We start from the raw sequence: 24,211 nt of genomic DNA on the forward strand, positions 1-24,211 counted from the left end.
AAGGGTCGCTGCTTTGAATCCCAACCACGACACTACCTGCCTGGAGTTTGCATGTTCTCCCTGTGCCTGCGTGGGCTTCCTCCGGGTAATCCTGTTTCCTCCCACACTCCAAAGACATGCAGGTAGGTTAATTAGCTTCTGTCCCAAATTGGCCCTAGTAAATGAAAGGGGGCCTTAGATTGTGGGTTCCTTGATGGACTGGTGTCTTTATTCAAGCTTAACTATGTAACTATTGATGTCTTTATTCAACCTTAATAACTATGTAACTATGTAAGAATTAGGCTCTGCTGAGATAAGAATCCCTTCTGTGTTTGTCCCTTTGATTTTCGGGGGTGGTATAGGTAGACCTAGTTATTAAAGAGGAACTTTGCCCCCACCCAACTGTGTGTGGGCTAAACTTCTCAAAAAAGGTACTTCCCGTCCAAAAAAAAGATGTTGGTATCTGTGATTTCTTAAAAGGTGGTTTGAAGGATCAATATTTTTGAAATAAAAAAGGAGTGAAACGGAGTCCACTTCACCTTCTGACTCTGATCTGAATCCATATAAACTGGACTTTTATTAGGGTTTGAGGCATTCAATGGCCTTCTGTCTGGATGAGTCTCTGGGCTCACCCTCAATCAAGCAGTAATGATTTGAAAGCAGTATGTATAATACACAAGAGCTTTTTTTTCAGCAGAAACGTGGGTGGATGCAGTTCCGGCACCTCCAGCGCTAAATGTATGTAATGGCAAGGGGTGCTGGGGTGTGCTTCAGGGTCTATTACTGGCTGCTGGGTGATCTATTGTTGCCGAGGGTGGGTCTTATGTTGCTAGGGGGATCTTCTGTTTAGGGAGGGGTCTATTGTTGCTGGCTGCTGGAAAATTTGTTGTTGCTGCCAGGGGACTATTGTTGCTGGGGGGGGGGGGGAGAGGGGTATGTTGTTGGAAGAGGTCCATTGTTGCTTGGGGGATCTGTTGTTGATGGGGGGTGTATTGTTACTGACTGCAAGGGATCTTTTTTTACTGCTTTTCTTGTTATCATTGACAAAGTCAATACAAATAGCTTAGCACTAATGCTACTTGTTCTGTATTTTCTAAAAGGGGCAGTAGGTAGGAGTTGGAACCAAGGGACAGAACTTTAAGGTGGGTAGGGGACAGAGACAAGGGGTGACTCTCAAAGGGGGAGTTCTTGAAACCTATTCTCTGAGAAAAATAAAGGCCTGATGATACATCTCACTTTGTTCTAGAATTTTAAGTTGTTTTTATTCCCTGATATTAAAGAGACCCTGTTATCAACGTTTTTTTAAAATCAGAACAAGGAATGTTACTTACATTTGATAAGAAGTGTCCCTTGTGCTGGTGCCGACTGTCTTTGTTGAGATCTGATCTCTTTGGGAGGATGGGCGGATGAATTAAAAGTTCTCCTCCTCTATTCATAGAGTGCTTTTCATCGATGGAAGCTATAGTACAGCTTCAATGAATGATGCAGGGGCAGAAACGTGGGAGGGGGGGCATATTTAGCACTTCAGCTGCTGTATTAACCCCCACAGCATTGGAATAGATTCGCTGCAGGGGTATGGGGGGGGGGGGGGGGCAGAGGACTGAAGATTTCAACTAACACAGCCAGCACCATCATAAGGAAAATTTCTCCTTGAATATAAAAATGTAAAAAATGGCAAAAAAAAAACAGTTATTTTTTTTTTTTAAATGCTTACTTTCAGGGTTTTTGCTTTCCATAAACAATTTGTTATATATTTGCAATATGCCTTTGAACTTTCTCCAGAAAGGTCAATTCCCTAGCACAGCCCCTTCCCTCCTTGCACATCATAGCCCTCTACTCTTCTAGGAGTGTTTAATGACTGTCTGTGTTGGCCCAGCTCCACAGCCCCTCTCCTCACTTCATTACATAACAGTTCATGTAGATGCTCATGGCTACTGTCTACATAAATACATGCAGATATATATATATATATATATATATATATACATATACTGTACATATGGAATGAGTTGCCGCAGGATAGGCAAATTCTTATCTCTCCGTGGTCCTGGTTGTCATCTACAACACAACAGACCTGTAGAAGTTGTGATCTTTGTGGGGAAGGATGTCCAACTCACACCAGCATGGGAACAGATGACCGGAGCCATGGTTATTCTTTATTGGTTTCAGACAACACCATAGACACACAATGAGTTACCTCTGACATGTAGGGACACTTCATCTGTGTGCGTTACATATTCATCCCAGGATAATTCTTTCACACATCTGTATGTTCCAGACCGGTCATAGTTTCCATCAAAAAAGAGGATAGAGCGATCACTGAATGGTCCATATATGGGATAATTATCCCTGTAGAATGTTGTCCTGTGTACAGAATATTCAGGACGGCTGTGACACTTTATATTTATATTTCTTCCCCGATACACAAAGATTGGAGTCTGCAGGATAAGAGGACCTACAATACAAAATGGTTATTAAATGATTATGATAAACAATCCTAAAGAAAAAACGGAATATACATATTGTAGTAACTCATACTATATCTGTCATTAGATTTCAGATTACAGTCAATGGTTAAATTAGATCCTAAGTGGATGACATTCACTTTGCTAAAGCACTATGAAGTAGTTCCCATATTTTGTTCGCTAAGAAAATACTGTTTTCAGCTTTTCTCTTTCCTTATTTGTATCCAAGGACGTGGATAAGGGGGTACCACTGGTCCTCCTGTATGGGGGCCCAGACCATCAGGGGGCCCAGGCAGCAGGGTGAATTGGATGTGATCGCCTCCATTACTAGTAAAACAAAAATTATCAATAAAAATGGCATAAAGCTATCCCCTATTTTGTAGACGCTATACCTTTTGCGCAAACCAATCAATAAACTCTTACTGCGATTTTTTTTAATCAAAAATATGTAGAAGAATACATAGCAGCATAAAATGAGGAAAAAAAAATGTTTTGTTATATATTTTTTGGGGATATTTATTATAGAAAAAAGTAAAAAATAATGCGTTTTTTTTTTCAAAATTGTCGCTCTTTTTTTGTTTATAGTGCAAAAAATAAAAACCGCAAAGGTGATCAAATAGCACCAAAAGAAAACTCTATTTGTTGGAAAAAATGGATGCAAATTTAAAGGTACAGCATTGCATGACCGCACAATTACCAGTTAAAGTGACGCAGCGCCAAATTGTAAAAAGTGCTCTGGTCAGGAAGGAGGTAAAACCTTCCGGGGCTGAAGTAGTTAAGACCGGGCCTATTTTTCAGATTTGTTGTGTACATTGTTAAAAATCTTTTTTTTTTTTTGCTAGAAAATTACTTAGAACCCCCAAACATTATATATATTTTTTTCTAACACCCTAGAGAATACTTTCTGTTTGTGCAGCAGTCTTATGCCGCGTACACACGATCGAACCACAGTACGCTGGACAATTCGATCGTGTGTGGGCTCCAACAGACTTTTTTATTGTAAAAGTCCGGTGGACTTAGAAAGTAGTTTTGACTCAAAATATGTTGGCGGACTAAGAACGACGCATGCTTTGAAGCAAGTACGAGAAGGAAGCTATTGGCTACTGGCTATTGAACTTCCTTTTTCTAGTCCCGTCGTACGTGTTTTACGCCATCACGCTAGCAAACGCCAGACTTTCAGAGTGTCCGTGTGTGACCAAGTCCGTTCGTTATAAAGTCTGGCGGATTGTTTGCCGGATTGTTTGCCGGACCAATTCCGCCGGACAATTCGATCGTGTGTACGCGCCATTACAAGTCTTTTGGAAAAAATTACACTTTTTTGAATTAAAAAATAAGGCAACAGTAAGGTTAGCCCAATTTTTTTTATTTTGTGAAAGATGATGTTACACAGAGTAAATTGATACCCAACATGTCACGTTTCAAAATTGCACCCACTCGTGGAATGGTGACAAACTTTTACCCATAAAAATCTCCATATGCGACATTTAAAAAAATCTACAGGTTACCAGTTTTGAATTACAGAGGAGGTCTAGGGCTAGAATTATTGCTCTCATTCTAATGTTGTGGTTTGAACACCGTTTTTATATTCAGGCGCTACTCAAGTATGTGTTCGCTTCTGCACGTGAGCTCGGAGGGATGGTGCGTCGGTTTTTTCTTATTTATTTTACTTTTTATTTTTAATTTTACACTGTTCTTTCAAAAAAAATAGTTTCACTCATATTCCTATTACAAGAAATGTAAACATCCCTTGTAATAGGAAAAAAGCATGACAAGACCTCTTAAATATGATATTTGGGGTCAAAAAGACCTCAGATCTCATATTTACACTAAAATGCAAAAAACAAAACAAAAAAAACTATTGTATGGAGCCGAGCAAGGGCCATCTTCCCCTCACTCAGCTCCATACCACAGAGGGGAGAGGACACGATGGCCTCCACAGCTGCTGTAAGTGGCAGAGGGCACCGGAGATCTACGGGAGGGGGGGCCCTCTCCCACCACTGATAAAAGTGATCATGTGGCCAATCCGCCACAGAGACCACTTTTATCTGAAAGTGGACCGCCCACTGAAGAAGTGGATACCGGGTTTATGGCAGCTAGCTGCTGCCATATTAAAAACTACTTACAATCATGTGAAGAAAAATTGCTTTGTGAAAGCCTTCCAATGATTGTAATCGGTCTAAGTATCGACTGTCTCCAGTGCAACAGAAGACATCAGGACTGCTGCTGACTGACGCGTTTCGAAGGCATACCATCTTCCTCAGAGCCTACTAGGCATCCCTTCGAAACTCGTCAGTAAGCCCCTGGGGCAGAGAAGCCTGAGGAGTCCTTTTCTTGATAACATCCCTTACTAAGCTTAGAGTGAGATTCTGGGTCAGAGTCTGGATAGAGGCAGGAGAATAAGAGTGAGGAAGCTCCACTATTTTGGGACCGAATGAGTACACAGTGTAGAAGTGACTGTGGGTTGTCTCTCCTTACCAATCTATACAGGAAGCCATAAGCTGTGCAAGACAGCCAGAAGCATGCCATATTGTTGAATTGTGCCTAGTGCAGCCAGGAGCGGAGTCAGGAGTTGCACAAGTTCAGCCAGCAAAGAGACAGTACAGTGCAGTTTAAGTTTGTGCAGTACAGTCAGCATCTTGTACAGAGCATCCAGAAGCCTAGTTTTCCTCCAGTTGTACAGTTTTGGAGTATCCCACTGCTCCCTGAACCCTATCCAAGTTATTGCTACAATATAGTCAAAGAAGGAAACCCTGATATTTTCTAGTATCAGAGTGTGAAGTTGCAGTTTGCTTGGCTGCTACACTAGCGGGAATAGAACCTGGGACTTTAAATTATCATCCTTGGTTGAGAGTAACGCTACAGTAGTTATAGACTTGGACAGTCTATGGGTACGCAAATGAAGACCATGCATGTGTATATAGCATAGAGGTTCTACTCATGAGGTCCTGGCTCATAGTCAGTCCAAAGATGAAGCCCCAGAAGAAATCAAGCCTGCAGTCCAGGAGCGCTTAAGGGACAGGGAACCCCCCTGAAGGTCACAGATCCATTTGCCTTCTGGGAAAAGACAATCCCCTCAGGACTTCAGACTATTTAACAGCAGCCCAGGGATTGGCTATGCCCTGCTGAATTTTTAGGCTATATATTTAAATTCTTCCGCCCTAAGCTTTAGAAAGTTCTCCTAGAGGCAGGGGGAAGCAATCAAACTCTCAGCCTGTGAAGCTCTGAACAGACCAAACTAAACAATCACTGATTCTGTGATTACAGCACGAGCCAAAAACTACATTTAACTAGCAGCCTTGCTAGAAGAGTGCTACACTTAAATTCTGAATAATGCTAAATAACGTAACTAATTATTTAAATAGAGAAATGGGTGGCCCTGTCCTGCTCTGTTTGTATATAGAGTACTCGTGTCCTTGCTCATGAGCTATAAAGACTATTAAGTAATTAACGTGTAAAAAGTTAGCTGTAAACCAACCCATCATAAGGGAAAGGTGCCCAATTACACATTTGCCAGTTGAGGTGAAGGCACCTAACCCTTATCAGTTCCATAAGATGCTATGTTGTGAAGTTGTAATAAGCAGATGTCAAAGTTAAGAGTAGCTTCACACTTGTTTGGGCTGTGTGTTCGCACAGCACGTCACAGGTGCAGCAGCCAATTTCATTTAACTTTGAGAGGGAAAAAAGTCCCTGACCTATCTTAAAAATACACCACATGGAACCGCATGATGCTAAAAATGTGAAAATGCACCAAGTTTTCTGAAGCATGAGTGTGCCATTAGGAATTGATGGAATGCATCTGCTGAAGAACAGTGTGTTGTGCCTCCAGGTTGGGAACGAATGTGATTATGCATGTGTTCCCAACCGGCACATAGATGAGCCTAGCCTAAGGAAATATATATTATGTTAGGATTCCCAATAAGTCAAGTAGTTCAAAGAAATTTCACTTGTGTCTGTTAAATATACTGTCTGTCAACTTGATTAGACTTTTGATATAAGTGGATTTACGCAATAAACATCTGTTCTATCAGATATGAAGAAAAAGCTCCAAAATGGCAAACGGGTTTTGATTTATGTGATCTGAGATATTTGTTAATTGCATTTTGTCAACTAAAAAATGTATATCAAGAGTTGGTCTCATATGTGAGACTCAGACTTGTTTCATGACTTTTATCTGAACTCCATATGGTACAGAAATAAAGATTGTTGAAGACATTTATCTTCTCTCTCATTTGAATATTTCTTTGACAACAGCCTTTCTACAACTCCAGGCCTACTCCTAAAATGCCTGGAGATCTTTCAGTATAAATGCAATATTTTTTTAAAATTTTAATTATTATTTTTTTTTTAATAGCTGTTTATTCACTTGTAAGAAGACTGAAAATATGCGAGTTAGGTGCTGACCTAAGGTAAGGGTAATTCCTTTCCCGACTCTCTGTTTTTTGGTGGGTATCCCACCGATCCTGTAATATAAAGGAGGGACAGTGGTCCAGAGTCGGGGGGGGGGGCTAGAAAGAGTAGAAGAGTCCCCAAAGATACCAGTCTATATATGGACTATAACCTTGCAGGTATGCCAGGGCAGTACATATCCTGAGTTAAGAGTAGGGATGTAGGAAAAAGCCTGTTCTTGTATGCTGGACTTTGAGATGTTAATTTTGCACTTATTTAATGCGGAGGTCCTGCCAAATAATTTTTTTTTCAAAATTCAGCAGCTACAAATACTGCAGCTGCTGACTTTTAAAATATGGACACTTAACTGTCCAGGGCGCCCGCGATGTCATCAGCCGACGCTGATCTGTCCCTCGGCTCTCGGATGGAGGCGCCGCCATCTTCAGTAAGGGAATCATTAAGTGAACCCTTGCGGCTTCACAGCCTGGTTCCCTACTGCACATGCACAAGTCGCGCTGCGCGATCCCCAGAAGACAGCAGGAAGGGCAGAGGAGGCACTCAAATAGCAAATAAAGTACTCCCAAATATGGCATAGATAGCCACGGGTAGCCGTGGCTATCCCCCCCCCCCACTCCGAAAGGTGCCAAATGTGACACTGGAGGGGGGAAGGATTCCGAAAAGCAGAAGTTTCATTTTTCGGTGGAACTCCGCTTTGAGTAAAGCATCTGAAACCATGTTCCCGTCTGGGAACAATATCCCAAAAGGTATGAACTAAGGAATCATCATGTTAGGATAAATTAAAGTGGTTGTAAACCCTCCCCCACAACTTTGTACCATGTAAATCAGCATAAAAAACCTTAATGAACTGCTTGTAGATATCTCCTTACTTGCTTAGTTTGTTGTAATCCTTGTTGTTCTGTAGAATGAAGTCACTGAGCATGCCCAGATCTCTCCTGATTTAAGGCACACTCTCTATGTGCTTATCTATCTGTTATCAGGACTTCCTACGGCACAACACTGAACTCTGCTAATCACTCAGAGCTTCCTCCTACACACCATGTGACCTCACATACAGTTTAAACTTGGCCATTACTGCAGTCTTATCAGCTGAAAAGCTGATAAGTCTGACAAAGGGAAACATTAGACATCGGCACAAGTAAATACTATGAAATAAACAAGTAAGCTATGAACAGGGAAGCAGGGTTGCCATAGAAAGGTTGGATTGAGAAAGAAGCTTGGTTAACAGCACAGGAAGTGCTCAATGTAAGGGCGGAAATACACTCCACTGTGGACTCAGAAAACAATACTTAAGATGGAGCTGCCTAACCCCTGGAAACAAGTTTCTTTAAACAGTAAGTAATATGCGATTTGGGCTGGATTACAGTGGCTATAGTCTGATAATGACTAAAGAAGCATCAGAGTGGGAGAGTTTACTTCCTTTTTAATTCCAATACTTTATTACAACCAATTATAGAAGAAACTCTGTGATCCTGATGAAAGGAATGAATCAATCCTGAAACATGTCGGGTTGAAGAGGATATTCATCTACATCAAGCTTCTGTCTTTTGTATAGAGTACTCAGTCATTGTTGATCAAATTTTTTCACAATTGTTGTACCTTTTGTCTATGGTTTTTATAAGTTGTAATAAAGTATTGGAATTAATTTATCCTAACGTGACGACTCCTTATTTGCCCCTAAAGTCTCAGTATTTTTGGGGGTACTTTATTTGCTATTTGAGCCCTCAACCTGTACACAAGTACAGAAGAGTTATGTAAATTGCATGCATGGATTCTGCTCTAACTGCATAGCGGAACCCCATACTGTTACAGGGAGTGAAATAGCTTTGTGACGCTGGACAGGTGCATATGAACAAGGCTAAGCGTGTCCCTCCTAAATGCAAGTTACAGAGAAGGTGTACATTTACAGGGGGACCCAAGAGTTAAATGGAGAACAGTTATGGTGTTGTGGTATCTCTAAAAGTAGAGGCCTGCCTTAAGGTCAAATATTCCCCCACATCAGCCTCAGCCTGTCTCAGGGCATTGATGAAAATGGCACAGAAGTAATGGTACCCAATAAACAAGGCAAGCGACCTTGTTATGGTGCCTAGAGTAGCCCAGAAGAGCCCACCCCTGTGGTAGAACCCACCCCTGTGGTAGAACCCGCCCCTGTGGTAGGTGTGACCCTTGCTTGGAGTCCAACGAGGAGAACATGGAAGACGTAACGACAACCCCATCACACCAATCCTGCCCCACAGATTGGTATATTTAGCTTTTTACCTTTGTGTAAATGCTTATGATGTTCTCTACTTACAATGTAACTTATAGAACATTAAATAAAATGTGTATAATAATAATAATGATTGTTTTTACTATTTTATGGCTACAGTATAGAATGAATGTGTAATACATTTCTTTTAATGATATAAAGCGCTTTAAGGAAATTAACTGATCGGCTCACCATCGCTGACTTCCAGCCTGAATGGTAAACTATAAGCGTGACTTGTCCGGCACTGGTAGATCCCGCTGTGTCCAACCTGGGCAGATGTGATTGTGTAGGTCTGTCCTTCTGCCACTAACGTATCATTCTGAAACCACTGATAAGTCCAGTCATTTCCTCCATGGCAGGTCATTGTTATATTGTCTCCGGCAAGTAACTTGTTCCAGTCTGGTGTGAAGGTCACTGGAATAGTCCCAGCATTTTCTAGAAGACATTATACAGAAATATAAACAAACAATACCAATTTATGAATTATTCATCAATACAAGAAATTTCTACAATATAAGTTGCCAAAACAAGCTAAGTCATTCAGTGGTAGGGTTAGTTTATTTTTGCCAAAGTTATATATTGGAGATAATCAGAGCCCGTTTCCCTAACTTCCTCTGTCTTCACAAGTACAATTCTATAGTTCTACTTTCATCTCCTCCCTTCTCAGAACATCCCCTCTAAGGCTGGGTTCACACTTGCTGCGGCCGTGGTTTACAGCAGGGGGTCCGTTGCGTCCTTGTACACCGATTCAGGTGCCAATCAACCTGATTCGGAGCAAAAGACACACAGATGAGGACTTTCATGTGCAATGAAGGTACATTAATGGTATATTGGTACATAGGAGAGCTGGGTTTCCATAGACCATTTGAATCTTGGTTGGTTCAGCAGGGGCTGGCCTAGATTTGAATCATGTATCGGCAGGCTGATTGTGCCCTAGTTGATCGATCAATCAACTTGGGTACAATCAGCATGTTGGATTTTTCACACAATTATTGATAGCATTAATCGCTATGTGTTCTCTCAGCTGGATGTTTCCCATGTGCCACCATCTACAGGGAGAGCACAATAGCTCTGCGGGAGGGAATCAATCGATTTTCTGAAAATTGTGGTTGCAGGAAAGACAATTGCTTCATCTATGGCTGGCTTTACATTTGATTTGTAATCAGATCATTTTCATTTACTGATTAGTGTAGCACCCTCTACCAATAAGTAGGTGCTAGTAATGTTTTTTTTTACTAGGAACTGTCAGCACAGGCAAATTTAGGCAGGCTTATGCTGCAAGATAGGCCTGTCTGTTTTGATCTGGGGGATGGGAGTGGTCAGAGCAGCAGTGGGTGTGAACACCTGTGCTCTAGTTCTGAGGTGCCTCTCCTACTTCCAGGGAGAATATTCTGGAATAGAGACTGGGCCTGGACCTGGAGTGGCAGTAGGGTTGCCACGTGTCCAGGATTCACCCGGACAGTTCGGGTTTGGAATCATTCCTCCAGGTTTCAGACTGTCTGAAACCCGGACACATTATTTAGACTGGGCTATGGCTTCCCAGTAGCCTCAGATCCATCTGGATGAGAGGTGCTGACTGCCAAGTGAGCTCACCATCCATCCATCCATCTGTCTGTGACTGAAGTCTCCCCCTTCTCTCTCTTGCCTCTGAGTGAGTACACTAAGGCAAATCAGGGTTCTCAGAGCACCCCTTACATCAGAGTTCCCCTTTACATCAGAGGCCACAGTGTTCCCCCTTACATCAGAGTCCTCTCCGTAAACCCTTAAATCAGGGTTCCCAGAGCATCCCATATGTCAGAGTCCCCAGAGATCTCCCTTATATCAGAGTCTGCAGAGTCACCCCTGACAGTGAATGGGAACTCTGCAAGTTCAGACTTAGAGGGGAACTCTGTGGACTCTGATGTAAAGGGGGACTCTTGTTATTAACTTCATATGACTGGAAATGTTATTTAGTAGCAAAATATATGTATAGTTTATACTATAAAAAAAATTGCTGCGTGGCGCTAAAGTGTTCGGGTTTGACTTGAAGAAAAGGTGGCAACCCTAAGTGGCAGGCAGCTCATGTGGGAGCCCTGACCAATCCCCAATTGGTATTGGCAGGGGGTGGACCTCTTATATAAGCTAGGTGATATGCCACTGGGGGGGGGAGATGTCAGCTGAGTGAATTGAGCAATGGAATGCTAGGCAGCAGCAGGAGGACACCTCCATCTGGGGGGGGGGGGGGTGTACTGATCGCAGGAAGAGGCCCAGATAGAGCTGTGAAGGAACTTTGCTTCTACACGGTCATTGGCAATGTCTTTATCACCACATGGTTGGTGGTAAAGGACTCCTGGAGCGGAAGGGCAGGTAAAGCTGTCGGAATGCATGGTCCAATCAAGTTTCTCATCAAGGACTCAGGGCAGTGGAAGGTCAGACAGTGTTACCACAGTGGAGGGCTGGATGTGCCAGGAAGTCTGTGAAGGAATTTTGCTTCTACACGGTCATTAGCAAAGTCTTCATTAGTCACACGGTGAATGATGAGGAGTTCTGGATCAGAAAAGAGACTGTGGGGATTTGTGTCAAGTCGATGTGGCCTGAGAGCACAGGATTTGCAAGTTGGGCTGGCTGGGAGCAGTAGTCCACCACTTAAAGACATGCTTTTAAACTATTAGGCCTCCAAGGAGAGGTACTGCAGGCCTCAGGCCTACTAGCAGCGAGCAAGCAGAGCCTGATTAGGAACTTATTCAGAGTAGGTCCTTCTCAAAAGAAAAAGATGTGACATGATTTTAACTCAGTAACATTACGCTTGTGCGGGAGGAAACAAGTCTGTGCAGAGTTCTAAGACCATCATTTTTACATAGTCAAAAGTGATGTCTTCATCCTTCACATGGTGATGGATGGGGAATTCATTGAAGGAATAGTATGCGGAGGTTGAGCAGAGGAGGAGCAAGTCTGCATGGAGATGCAGGAGGAGATTCATACTCAGTATAAATGCACATCCAATCTTCTGGCTCTAACTGTCTGTACTGTTGTGCTTAAATCTTAAAATATGATGGCTATTATATATTCTATGGGCACCCCATAAACAACAAAAACAAAACCAGCAAATGACTGCTCATTGTCTCTGTAAGTGATGTATGAAGTCTTGGCAGCGGGGTGAATTGGTGGATTGTTTGTTACTAGCGGCAACTACATTGCTACATTAGCATTTTGCAAATTACAAATCTAAATTCACTCAGCAGGATTTACCTGTATAGGAAATTGTGGTTGTAGCACTGTAAGTATAAGTGATAGTAGTCAGGACTTGTCTCGAGCAACTGTAGGTGGCTTTCAGGTCTGTATATTTTAATTGTAAAGTATCATTGGTGGTGGAGTTCGAGACAGTCTGATTGTTTCTGTAGAATATTGTCTCTGTTGCCAGTGATCCAGATGGACTGGAACATCGGAGAGATATCTTGTCACCTTCATATACATAGAGAGGAGACTGAAGGATGACTCGACCTGAAACACAACATGAGATTTGTTATATCTGAGGATGTGATGACCCAACATTGAGGGAAACATCATTTTGTGTTGAGAGAAACTACAACTTCTATTGGATTGGATGCACCTGTCAAAACATTAACCACTTACTTACTGGGCACTTAAACCCCCCTCCTGCCCAGACCAATTTTCAGCTTTCAGCGCGGATGCACTTTGAATGACAATTGCGCGGACATACAACACTGTACCCAAATTACATTTTTATCACTTTTTTCCCACAAATAGAGCTTTCTTTTGGTGGTATTTAATTACAGCTCGGAGTTTTATTTTTTGCTAAACAAACAAAAAAGATGCAAAAAAAAAAAAATCATGTTTAATTGTTTGTTATAAAATTTTGCAAACAGGTCATTTTTCTCTTTCATTGAAATGCACTGATGAGGCGGGACTGGTGAGCACTGATAGGCTGCACTGGTGGGCACTGATAGGCACAGTTAAGGCGGCATTGATAGGCACAGATCAGGTGGCACCGATAGGCACAGATAAGGCAGTACTGATGGGCACAGACAAGGCGGCACTGATGGGCAAAGATGGGCACAGATAAGATGGCACTGATGGGTGGCACGGATGGGTGGCATGGATGGGTGGCATTAATGGGCACTGATAGGTACCACTGATAGATGGGACTGATGGGCACTGATAGGGGGCACTGATAGGTGGCTCCAATAGGTGGCACTGCTGGGCACTGATGGGCGGCACTGATGGGCACTTATGGGCACTGGTAGATGACACTGATGGGCACTGATATGTGGCACTGAGGTGCAGCACTGTTGTTGAGGCAGATTGTGGGCACTGATAGGTGGCACTGTGGGCACTGACGGGTGGCACTGTGGGCACTGATGGGTGGCACTGATGGATGGCACTGTTGCCTATTCTGATGGGTGGCACTGGCAAGGGGCAGGTGGGGACTGAGGAGCTGGCGCCAGCTCGCCGTGATCAGGACTGAAGTCCCTCTCACAGCCGCCGTTGATCGGCTCTTTCTTTTCTGACAGCGCGAGGAAGAAAAATAGCCGATTACTGGCTCTGTTGTCATCACATGATCAGCTGTCATTGGCTGACAGCTGATCATGTGGTAAGGGGTCGGGATTGTCGATAGACGTAGTCCAGGCTAAGCAGGTCCACGCTGTAGCCATCATTCGGCTATAGCGCGGCTCTCTAGTGGTTAATGACAATAGTGTATGATCTCCAATATAACAAATCTGAAAATATAAGTGTAATGTACATTTGATTTTCAGGAGGATGTGCCACAGCAATCTGACAATCCAGAGAAGTCGTATTTATACCTATAGCATACCTCCCAACTTTTTGAAATGGGAATGAGGGGCACCTACCAGCAAAAGTATGCAGTCATAGGACACACCTCTTGCCACGCTCCCTTAAATTGTATAAAAAAACAAGATTGGTTAAACCCACAAGTGCTTTTTTACCACTACTATTCCTTTATATTAGCTTTTGGAATTTACAAATGCAGCAATTTAGAAATCAGATGAAAGGTTTAGTGTTAGAAAACACTTTTTGAAAGATAAAAAGTGCATTTTAGAAAAATCTATATGAATCAGACCAAAATGAGGGAAAAATGTGGAGGAATGAGGGACAGAGGGACATTGCTCCAAATTAGGGACACTCCCTCAAAATCAGGGATAGTTGGGAGCTATGCCTGTCCAGGGGCGGACTGACAAATCATGGGGCCCCCGGGCAATAGGAGATTATGGGCCCCCAGGCAATCAGTGATTATGGGGCCACAAAGTATACACACACACACAGTATACAATCACAGAGTATACACATACATGTGCACACAATATACACAGACATGTTTCTATTGGCTGAGAAGGTACTGGAGAGGCGGGGCTCAAAAGGACCAAAAGGATGTCGGTAAGGGACATTTCAGAGACAGATGTAAAAAAAAACACAGATTTTTACATACTGTCCCTGGTTTTACTGAGGCTGCCAACCCTAATGGGCCCCCTAGTGGCATGGGGCCCTCGGGCAGTGCCCGAGTGGCCAAATGGTCAGTCCGCCCCCGAGTCTGTGTGTATCTGTACTCCTAGTCTTTGGTGCTTCGAAGTTGCAATTTGGCATTTTAGTTTTCCTTGATTTGCGGGGCAGCTCTGTTGAAATATTTGATTATATTTATGTAAAGTGTTGCCTTTTATATATTTGGTTTAATAAAATGATTAAGTTTAGTGTTATAGTGTATATTAGTAAGCAGCTTTTAAAGTAGGAGTAAACTCCCATAGTTGATTTTTACCTATAGGTAAGTCTATAAAGCTTACTTATAGGACAAGTACATATTTTCTAAACGTGCACCATTTAGGTTAGGAGATATTTAGTTTAGAAACATCCGGTGACATGACTGACATGTGTATCCTGAAGGAGCCACAGTCCTGTACCGTTTCTTCAGAGCCCTGTACCGTAAACGGTGACTTCGGAGCATATATGCAGGAGTGACGTCACTGCGGCTCAGCCATTCATACCGCCAAAACCCACAAACCCGGGAGGAAGTCCAGGTGAAGACGGACGCACCTTCAGCGGTGACAGCGCACCCATGAGGGCTTTTTTTTCCCGGGTATGTCTGTCATAATTTGCTAGTATGCGATGTATACTAGCATTAAGGTGAAAAATGTATGCATAAGATGCATTAAAGTGAAAAAACACAAAGGTTTACAACCCCTTTAATTGTGTTATGCTTAATGGGTCAGCGTCATTATTTAGGTCTAGTTTTTTCTGGACCAATTATTTCCACACATGGGGAAGAAACAAGTGTTACCGTGGTAAACTGGTAAACTGTTTTGCATAACCACTTGAAGACCAGGCCTTTTTCTGACACTTGTTGCTTACAAGTTAAAATCAGTATTTTTTGCTAGAAAATGACGTAGAACCCCCAAACAAGATAGATAGATAGATAGATAAGATAGATAAGATAGATAAGATAGATAAGATAGATAGATAGATAGATAGATATATTTTTTTAGCAGGGACCCTAGAGAATAAAATGTCGGTCGTTGCAATATTTTATTTCGCACCATAGTTATGTGTCAGGTACTCTTTATGGAGAGATCTGGTGTATATAGAACCTAAATCCCTCCTTTACACTTAAAAGCATTCAAAACACCAAGTGACATTTTTTACATCTGGCATCTTTAAGGCTCCAGTAATCTGGAAGTAACGTCATGACATTGCTTCTGGGTTACTAGATCCGAGAGCCAAGCTAAGGCGATTTTCCCTTTTTTCAGATTTCCCGCCAGCCAGCAGACGCGCCGGCTGGTCCCTCCGTCCTCCCAGTGGGACTGACAGTGGGACCCGGATGGAGCGGTGGAAGGCTCCCCTCCTGCCGCTTGTGATAACACTTGAGCGGCTTCTTAGCCGCATTGGTTGTTATCAAAAGAAAGCTGACCATCCACTCTAAAAAGTGAAGCGAAACGACATACAAGTACGTGATTTTGTGGTAAGTGGATTATGAACTGCAGCGGGGCTTGTTGGTAGACACGTGCGATTAGTTTCGTACGAATTGAAAATTCATACGAATTTCCGTAAATCCTTACATTCGGGAGGATCCACAATACGAATTTTGTATGAAATACGATTTTTTTTAATACGAATTTCAGATCCAAATTCCGTTACAACGGAAATGGAACTGGTGTTTTGTTGACCAATCGGAGGTTTTCTTCTGCTGCTGAGGGAGGGTTGGGAAAATGACCTTTTTTAATAAGGGAGGGGGTGACCGGTACTGGTAGTCGATGGGAGATTCAGAATCGTACAAAATAAGAATGTTCGTTAATTACGATTATTCGTTATGATGACGTTAAAAAACCCAGGAAGTCATCACAGCACAGGGATGGTGGGAGCCTCTCATAACGAACACAGCACAGGGATGGTGGGGGCCCCTCATAATGAGCAGAGCACAGGGATGGGGGGAGCCCCTCATAATGACAAATTAATCATAATGAATGTTCATAATTGTTCCGCAGAGTTAACAAACCTAACGAAAATTCGTGTTTCGTACGAATTCAAATTGAATTTCGGACACAAATTACGAAATACAAATTAATTCTAATACGAAACGGAACAAAACGAAACAAAACAAATTTATTGATTGCGCACATGTCTACTGGTTAGTCGGTCGGCCGATCAGTTGGTGCACTTACCCCATCCATGGCAGGCATCACGGACGGCTTCCTCTGCTCTGCTCCGTGGGCATCAGGGCAGCAGGCATCATGAGCAGCGTCCTCTTTCCCTGCTCGGCGTCTTCCGTTTCCTCCCTCCTCCTCGGTAGCCAACCAAAACTCTTCTTCTTTCAGCCAATCAGGAAACGGGTATCAGACCCGCATCCTGAGTGGCAGAGAGGAGATTCAGTGTGAGAATAATGAATATTCATTCGTTATTCTCACACACCTGGATGGGCTCCATTCGCATTCTCTGTGCCCCAAGCCCACCCTATTTTGAAGCCGATTAGAGCCAGAGCTCTAATCAGTGCTTCAAAAAAAACATCCATCCCGCATTGGAATTCATGCATTCGGCATCCTGAAAGGGGCCCGATGTATGAATGGGGGTATGAACTGATGAACTATATCTATGCCTGTTGGCAGGGCCGGTACAAGGGGTGGGCAGGAGGAGCGGCTGCCCCTGGCGCAATGGTATATTGCAGGGGTAGGGGGGACCCTAAGGGAAAGGGGGGGTGCAGTTTGGCATCTTTGCCCTGGGCGCTGGATGACCTTGTCCCGGCACTGCCTGTTGGGATACAGAATTGTATTTTGTGCAACAGCTACTGTACATTAGTATTTAGTGGATATACAGTATATTGTTCAACCAGTAGATGGCAGTGTTTATACGTTTGTAGCTACATCTATAGTATGCTATATGTCTTTTCCCCTGAATAAAGTTCCTTTTCCTGTCTGCAATTAAGCAGCAAAGCACATGTGGATTGTGCACCATCTGTTCTGTAGAGCTACAGTATATACTGTACATAATTTCTAATAGTGCTGTTCTCATGCTGCTTACATACGATCGGAATTCTCGTCTGAAAAAGCTCTGATGGTTTTCCCGTCGGAATTCCGATGGAATTTCGCTTAAACTGTCTTGCCTACACATGGTCACACCAAATTCCGACGGTCAATAACACCACGACATACAACACGTTCGATGGCACTATAAAAGGGAAGTTTAATGCTTCCGAGCATGCGTCAAATTGTTTCTGAATTTTGCGCGTCGGAATTGCATACACATGATCGAAAAATCTGATAGAAAGGTTTTCCGTCAGAAAAATTAAGAACAGGCTCTCAATCTAAAGACTGCCGGCAATGCCGACAGAAAAAGACCGAAGGGCATACACAAAATCTGATGAAAAGCTCCCATCGGACTGTTTCCATCGGAAATACCGGCCGTGTGTACGCGGCATTATATTACTGCACCCTTTCCTTCCAGGGCTTTCCTGTTTAATGTCCCATTCTAAAACGTACAGGTGTTTTGGTGTCAAAAGTCCAGAGTTGGACTTCACAGGTACAGGGCAGAAGGAACCAAACAATCCAGGGGCTCCTCGAGGAGTAACACCATGAAAATCACTTGACAAGCAAGAGTTAAAACCTACTAGAGCACACAGAAAAATACAAACTCCATGCAGAAAATGTGAATGGTGGTAATGGCTACAATATGTTAATGATAGTGACAAATGAAGAAAACATAATAAATGTCCATATTATCTTACCATAGATAACGCTCAGTGTGACGATCTCACTTGTACTGTTATTGCTGGTCTGGCACTTATAATCCCCGCTGTCTCCCATCCTAGCAAAATCAGTCACATAGTTCTTCCCTGTAGATATCATATTGTTATTACGGTACCAGTAATAAAAAGGTGCAGGAGGCTCCACATTACAGGTCATTGTTATAGATTGTCCTACGTGGATCTTTTTCCAGTTCGGAGTGAAGGTCACCACTGGTCTTGCTGCAGATCCTGTAAAATAATAATAGTAACTATAAAAAATGGAAACATCTACCTGCCGGTTAGGCAAAAGGAACTGTAGATATTGTACATGTACAAAAATGAAAGGGTCAGTCCAAATTAGGCATCTGGATTTGACCAATTTACTGTTTTAACCTCTTTAGGACCGTATACTGTACATATACGACGACAAATCGGCTCTCCTGTGCAGGATCACGTACCTAGTACATGACCCTCCACTTCCAAGTCTGGGGCACGCACGCACACTGCTGGCGACTGCTCCCGCTGTGATTGGAAACAGCAGGAGCCAATCAGCGGTATCTGGTAGACTCAAAGTCCACCAGGACCCACCGATCATTCGGGAACACAAGCAGAACAGCAAACTGCCTATGTAAACAAAGCAGATTGCCGTTCTGTCAGTAGGGAAGGTAGTGATCCTGTGTTCCTGAAAACCAAAATCAGGGATCTGTGCTTTCCCACAGTACAAGCACCTCCCACACAGTAAATATGCACATTTTAGGCACACATTTAACCCTTTAATCGCCTTTGATGTTAACACCTTCCCAGACAGTGTCATTAGTACAGTGACAGTGCATATTTTTAGCACTGATCACTGTATTGGTGTCACTGGTTCCCCAAAAAAGTGTCAAAAGTGTCACTAATGCCGCATACACATGATCAGACTTTTCAACGCACTAGGTCCGACAGTCTTTCCGACGGACTTTGCAGCGGAGGTCCGCCGGACTTTCAAACGAATGGACACACACGATCACTCCAAAAGTCCGCCAGTTTCAAACGCGGTGACGTACAGCACATACGACAAGACTAGAAAAAGGAAGATCTAGCCCCAGTACACCACCCTTCGGGCTCCTTCTGCTAATCTCATGTTTAGCTCGTGTTAGTAGAAGCTTGGTTAGAGGCGATTTGCGCTTTTCAGACTTCAGCTTATTTTGATTGTTTTCTGCAGTTCAGTTTGTGCTTGTGGGATTGTATCTGGTATTCCGTGCATGTTGGTCAGTTCGTACCTGTATATCAGGCCGTTCTGGTCAGCTCGTTCCTTTTCTTCAGGTCGCTCTTCACAGGCCTTGCTGTTCTTCAGTGCGTTTGTTTAAGTTTGTTTGACCAGCTGACTGTTTTGAAGCCATGGTGCGTGGACGTACGGATTGGTGATAAATCAGTGGAGGAGAGACCTTTTTCCCATATTAACACTTACAGGAGAGAATTTCCCTTCCTACAGGTAGATTTCATTCACTTCCTGTTTTCTCCCTCCGTTTGTAAGTAGGAGTTGTTTGTAAGTCAGATTTTGTAAAATAGGGGACCGCCTGTATATACTATGTGGCCTGCCCTATACACTCTGTGGAAAATTGGGTTAGGTGGCTTAGGTGTTGGTAGTACCAGAACACTATAAGCCCTCACAGTTACTCTTTGTGGGCACTGGAACGGGCCCTGCTGTGAAATATTATATCAAGAATTGTAATTACATACCCCTGTTAAACAGGGGCAGAAAAATTGGGCCTTAGACAGTGGTGGGGGTGCCACAACACTGCAACCCCTCACAGATACTCTTGTTGAGTGCAGGAAACGAGCCTGTGCTCCAACAGGAAGACAAGAGGGACAGTATCACTGATGCATGTACTGTCACTACTCACCATCCTCGTGGCCTCCTCAGATGGTGACAGGACAGTGCATGCATCCTTGATCATGAGCCACTGGAATGGCAAAAAAAGCTAAGCTCCCGTGACCCTGTTCTGGTGCCATACTCGCACAGGTAGTCATTAATGGCCCTCTGCTGTATGTGCAGCTGCTGCAGCATTACCAACGTTGAGTTCCACCTGGTGGGCATGTCACAGATGAGGCGGTTCTTGGGCAGGTTGCATTCCTTTTGGAGGTCAGCCAGCCAAGCACTGGCATTATATGACCAGCGGAAATTGCCACAGATTTCCTGGCCTGCCTCAGGAGATCCTGTAAGCCCAGGTACCTGCACAAGAACTGCTGCACCACCAAATTAAGGATGTTTTCATTGTCACAAACCACCATTACTGGCTGAAGCTGGTGTGGCGTCAACCACCTCTGAGCCTGCCCCTGCAGAGCTGACAGAATTTCTGCCCCAGTGTGGCTCCTGTCCCCTAAGCAGACCAACTCAAGCACCGCATGGCATTTTTTTGCCCGATTGCTTGCGTAGCCCCTAGAACGCCTACAGAGCACCGCTGGTTCCAAGGACAAATCTTCACAGGAAGAGGCCATAGAGGAAGAAGAAGAGGAGGGGGTGGAGGAGAGAGGTGTGGCAGAATCACCACTGTCAGCATTTTGGAGGCAAGGTGGCGGAACAAGCTCCATCAATACTGCACCCTGTCCTGCATACTTCCCAGCTGCCAGCAGGGTTACCCAGTGCGCGAAAGAAAGGTAATGTCCCTGTCCATGCCTGCAGGACCATGAGTCAGCGGTAATATGCACCTTACCGCTGACCGCCCTGTCCAATGAGGCCAAGACATTGCCTTCCACCTGTCGGTAGAGAGCCAGAATGGCCTTCTGAGAAAAAAATTGGTGTTTGGAAACGTGCCACTGAGGAACCGCACATTCCACAAATTCTCAAAAGGGGGAAGATTCTACCAGCTGAAAAGGCAGCAGTTGGAGTGCTAGCAATTTAGCCAGACTAGCATTCAGCCGCTGAGCATGTGGATGGCTGGGACCAAATTTATTTTGCCGGTTTAGCAACTGGGGTAGGGAAATTTGGCTGCTACAACCAGATGTTGGTGTACCGCTAGCAGATTGCCTGGAAGTGCTTGGGACACCTAATTCTACACCTTCATTCCTCTCAGTCCAGGTCTCTGAGAGGACTGAAGTTATAATGGGGTTGGAGATCCCAGCTGATGAGGAGCAAGGAGAGGTCCACCTTGTTCTTTGGTGTGGGTCTTTTAAGCACTGTTGCCAATGGACTGCATGGGAGCTCGACATATGTCTGGTCAAGCATGTGGTGCTGTTTTGGCCTCGCTTGATACACTTCAGACATATGTTGCAAACAGCAATGGTGCGATCTGCTGCACACGTCTCAAAAAAGGCCCACACCAAACAACTTTTGGAAAAGCGGAGTCAGCAGCGTCCTGCACATGCGGAGCTCTGCGGTGTGATGCAGTCGCTTGCCTGCCCCTAAGTTGGCCCTGGAGGGCATCCTGCCTCATTGGAGATGTGCCTCCTCCTCCTCCTCCTCTTCTTCTCTTCTATCTGGCACCCACGTAGAGTCAGTGACCTCATCATCCCCTCCCTCCTCACCATTGGTGTAAACCTGGCAGTATGCTGCAGTGGGGGGACATGACTGCCAGTTTCTTGTCTTTCTTGGGCACCCCCTCTATCTGGGCTCACATTACTGCCTTCATCCTCAACCTAGGTACCATCATCAGAGCCTTCAAAACGCTGCACATCCTCCTGCAGCATGTACCCTACACTGTGGTCGAACAGTTCGGGGGACTCCTCAAGGCATGATGGTGGGGCTAGGGAAGGAGTGACTGACATTGAGCTGATGGAAGAGGCCACTTTGGCAGCTGCATTGGCAGACAAAGTACCCTGAACCTGGGTGACAGAGGACGAGGAGGATGAGGACGGCTTGGTCATCCACTCTACAAACTCTTGTTCTGGCACAACACGGCCAGCTGCCAAAAAAAAGGACAAGCGTGCCCCACAGCCACGTGCTGAGAATGAACCAGGTCCATGACTGGCACCGTTGGCTGTAGACACAGAGCCTGCTTGCCCTCTTTTAGAGGCCTGTGAGCGTCTGCCTCACCTCGGTGGCCTTCCAGACATACTGTACAATTAGATTAGCAAAACAACGCCTGAAGTTTACTAAAAACAGTACACCAGGAATGGCCTACAGTCAGGGGTAGGCTTGGCTAGACTATATATATATATATATATATATATATATATATATATATATATATATATATATATATACAAGCCTGTATATTAATATATTAAATGAACTGCAGCTCACTGAGTCACCTGCCTGAAAGTGTCTTTGAACACGTACTTCAGGAATGGCCTACATTCAGGTATAGGCTTTGCTGGACTACAATGCAGTGGATATATATTTTATGAACTGCAGCTCACTGAGTCACCTGCCTGCCTGCCTGAAAGTGTCATTGAGCATGCACTCCAGGAATGACCTACTGTCAGGTATAGGCTTTGGTAGACTATATATATATTTTTATATATATATATATATATATATTAGATGAGCTGCAGCTTACAGAGTCACATGCCTGAAAGCGTCTTTGAACACGTACTCCAGGAATGGCCTAGGCTTGACCTAGACTTGGTATAGGCTTGGCTGGATTATATATATATATATATTTGACTTGGAGCAATGTTCCCCTGTCCCTCTTTCCTCCTCATTTGTCCCTCATTTTCATATAGTTGTATGTAAAAAAGGACTTTTTATCTTTCAAATGTGTTTCCCAGTGCAAACTTTCCATCCAATTTCTAAATATCTTCATTTGTACATTTTAAAAGCCAATATAAAGGAATAGTAGTGGTAAAAAAAAGCACTTGTGGATTTAATTAACCTTTTTTTTGGTTAATTCTCCTTTAAGGGTGTGTGGCAGGGTTCATGTCCTATGCCTACATAAGTTTGTTAGTAGGTGTCCCTCATTCCTATCTCAAAATGTTGGGAGGGATGCTGAAAGTGTCTTTGAACATGTACTCCAGGAATGGCCTACAGTCAAGTATAGGCTTGGCTAGACTATATATATATATATATATATATATATATATATATATATATATATTAAATGCACTGCAGCTAGCTGAATCAACTGCCTGCCTGAAGTATATTAGAAACAGTACACAAGGAACGGTCTGCGGTGAGATGAAGCTTAACTGTATACAGTGTATATATATATATATATATATATATATATATATATATATATATATATATATATATATATATATATATATATGACCCATACAAAGCCGGGATGTGTATATATATATATATATATATATATACTAAATACACTGCGGCTAGCTGTATCACCTGCCTGCCTGAAGTTATATTAGCAACAGTACACCAGGAACGGTCTGCAGTGAGATCTAAAAATAAAAGTTGCAATAAACATATATTGATTGTTTGCGCAAAAGTTATAGCATCTACAAAATAGGAATAGATTTATGGCATTTTTATTATTATTATTTTTTTTTTCTATTAATGGCAGCAATCGGCGATTTTTATCGTGACTGTGACATTATGGCGGATACATCGTACACTTTTGACAATTTTTTGGGACTATAGAAATTATACAGCGATCAGTGCTATAAAATGCACTGATTACTGTATAAATGTCACTGGCAGGGAAGGGGTTAACACTGGGGGGCGATAAAGGGGTTAAATGTGTTCCCTGACTGTGTGTTTTAACTGTAGGGGGAGGGGACTGACTAGAGGAGATGACAGATCATGGTTCCTAGCTATTAGGAACTCACAATCTATCTCTCCTCACAGAACAGAACAGGGATTTGTTTACACACACACACGTCCCTGTTCTGCCTCTCTTTGCCCTTGTACACACGGTCGGAGATTCCGACAACCAAATCCGTCGGAGTAATTCCAACGGATTAATTCCGGAAGAGGTCCGGAAGTGATGTTGCATACACACGGTCGGA

The 24,211-nt window shown here is 43.4% G+C and overlaps 1 protein-coding gene across 1 annotated transcript in view; it reads right to left on the reverse strand.

Moving 5' to 3' along the window:
- LOC143942802 (high affinity immunoglobulin gamma Fc receptor I-like) overlaps positions 1-24,211 on the reverse strand; it is a 43,583-nt gene that overhangs the window by 15,959 nt on the left and 3,413 nt on the right. Inside the window, exons 3-6 of the mRNA XM_077464204.1 lie at positions 18,320-18,568; positions 12,325-12,576; positions 9,289-9,531; positions 2,177-2,434 (exon numbers count right to left, since the gene is read on the reverse strand). Coding sequence (XP_077320330.1) covers positions 2,177-2,434; positions 9,289-9,531; positions 12,325-12,576; positions 18,320-18,568 — 1,002 coding nt within the window. The remainder of the gene's footprint in view (positions 1-2,176; positions 2,435-9,288; positions 9,532-12,324; positions 12,577-18,319; positions 18,569-24,211) is intronic.

This window comes from Lithobates pipiens, unplaced genomic scaffold (genome assembly GCF_037356315.1).
Source record: "Lithobates pipiens isolate NorthernLeopardFrog02 unplaced genomic scaffold, aLitPip1_a1.2 Scaffold_30, whole genome shotgun sequence".
Taxonomy (NCBI): Eukaryota; Metazoa; Chordata; class Amphibia; order Anura; family Ranidae; genus Lithobates; species Lithobates pipiens.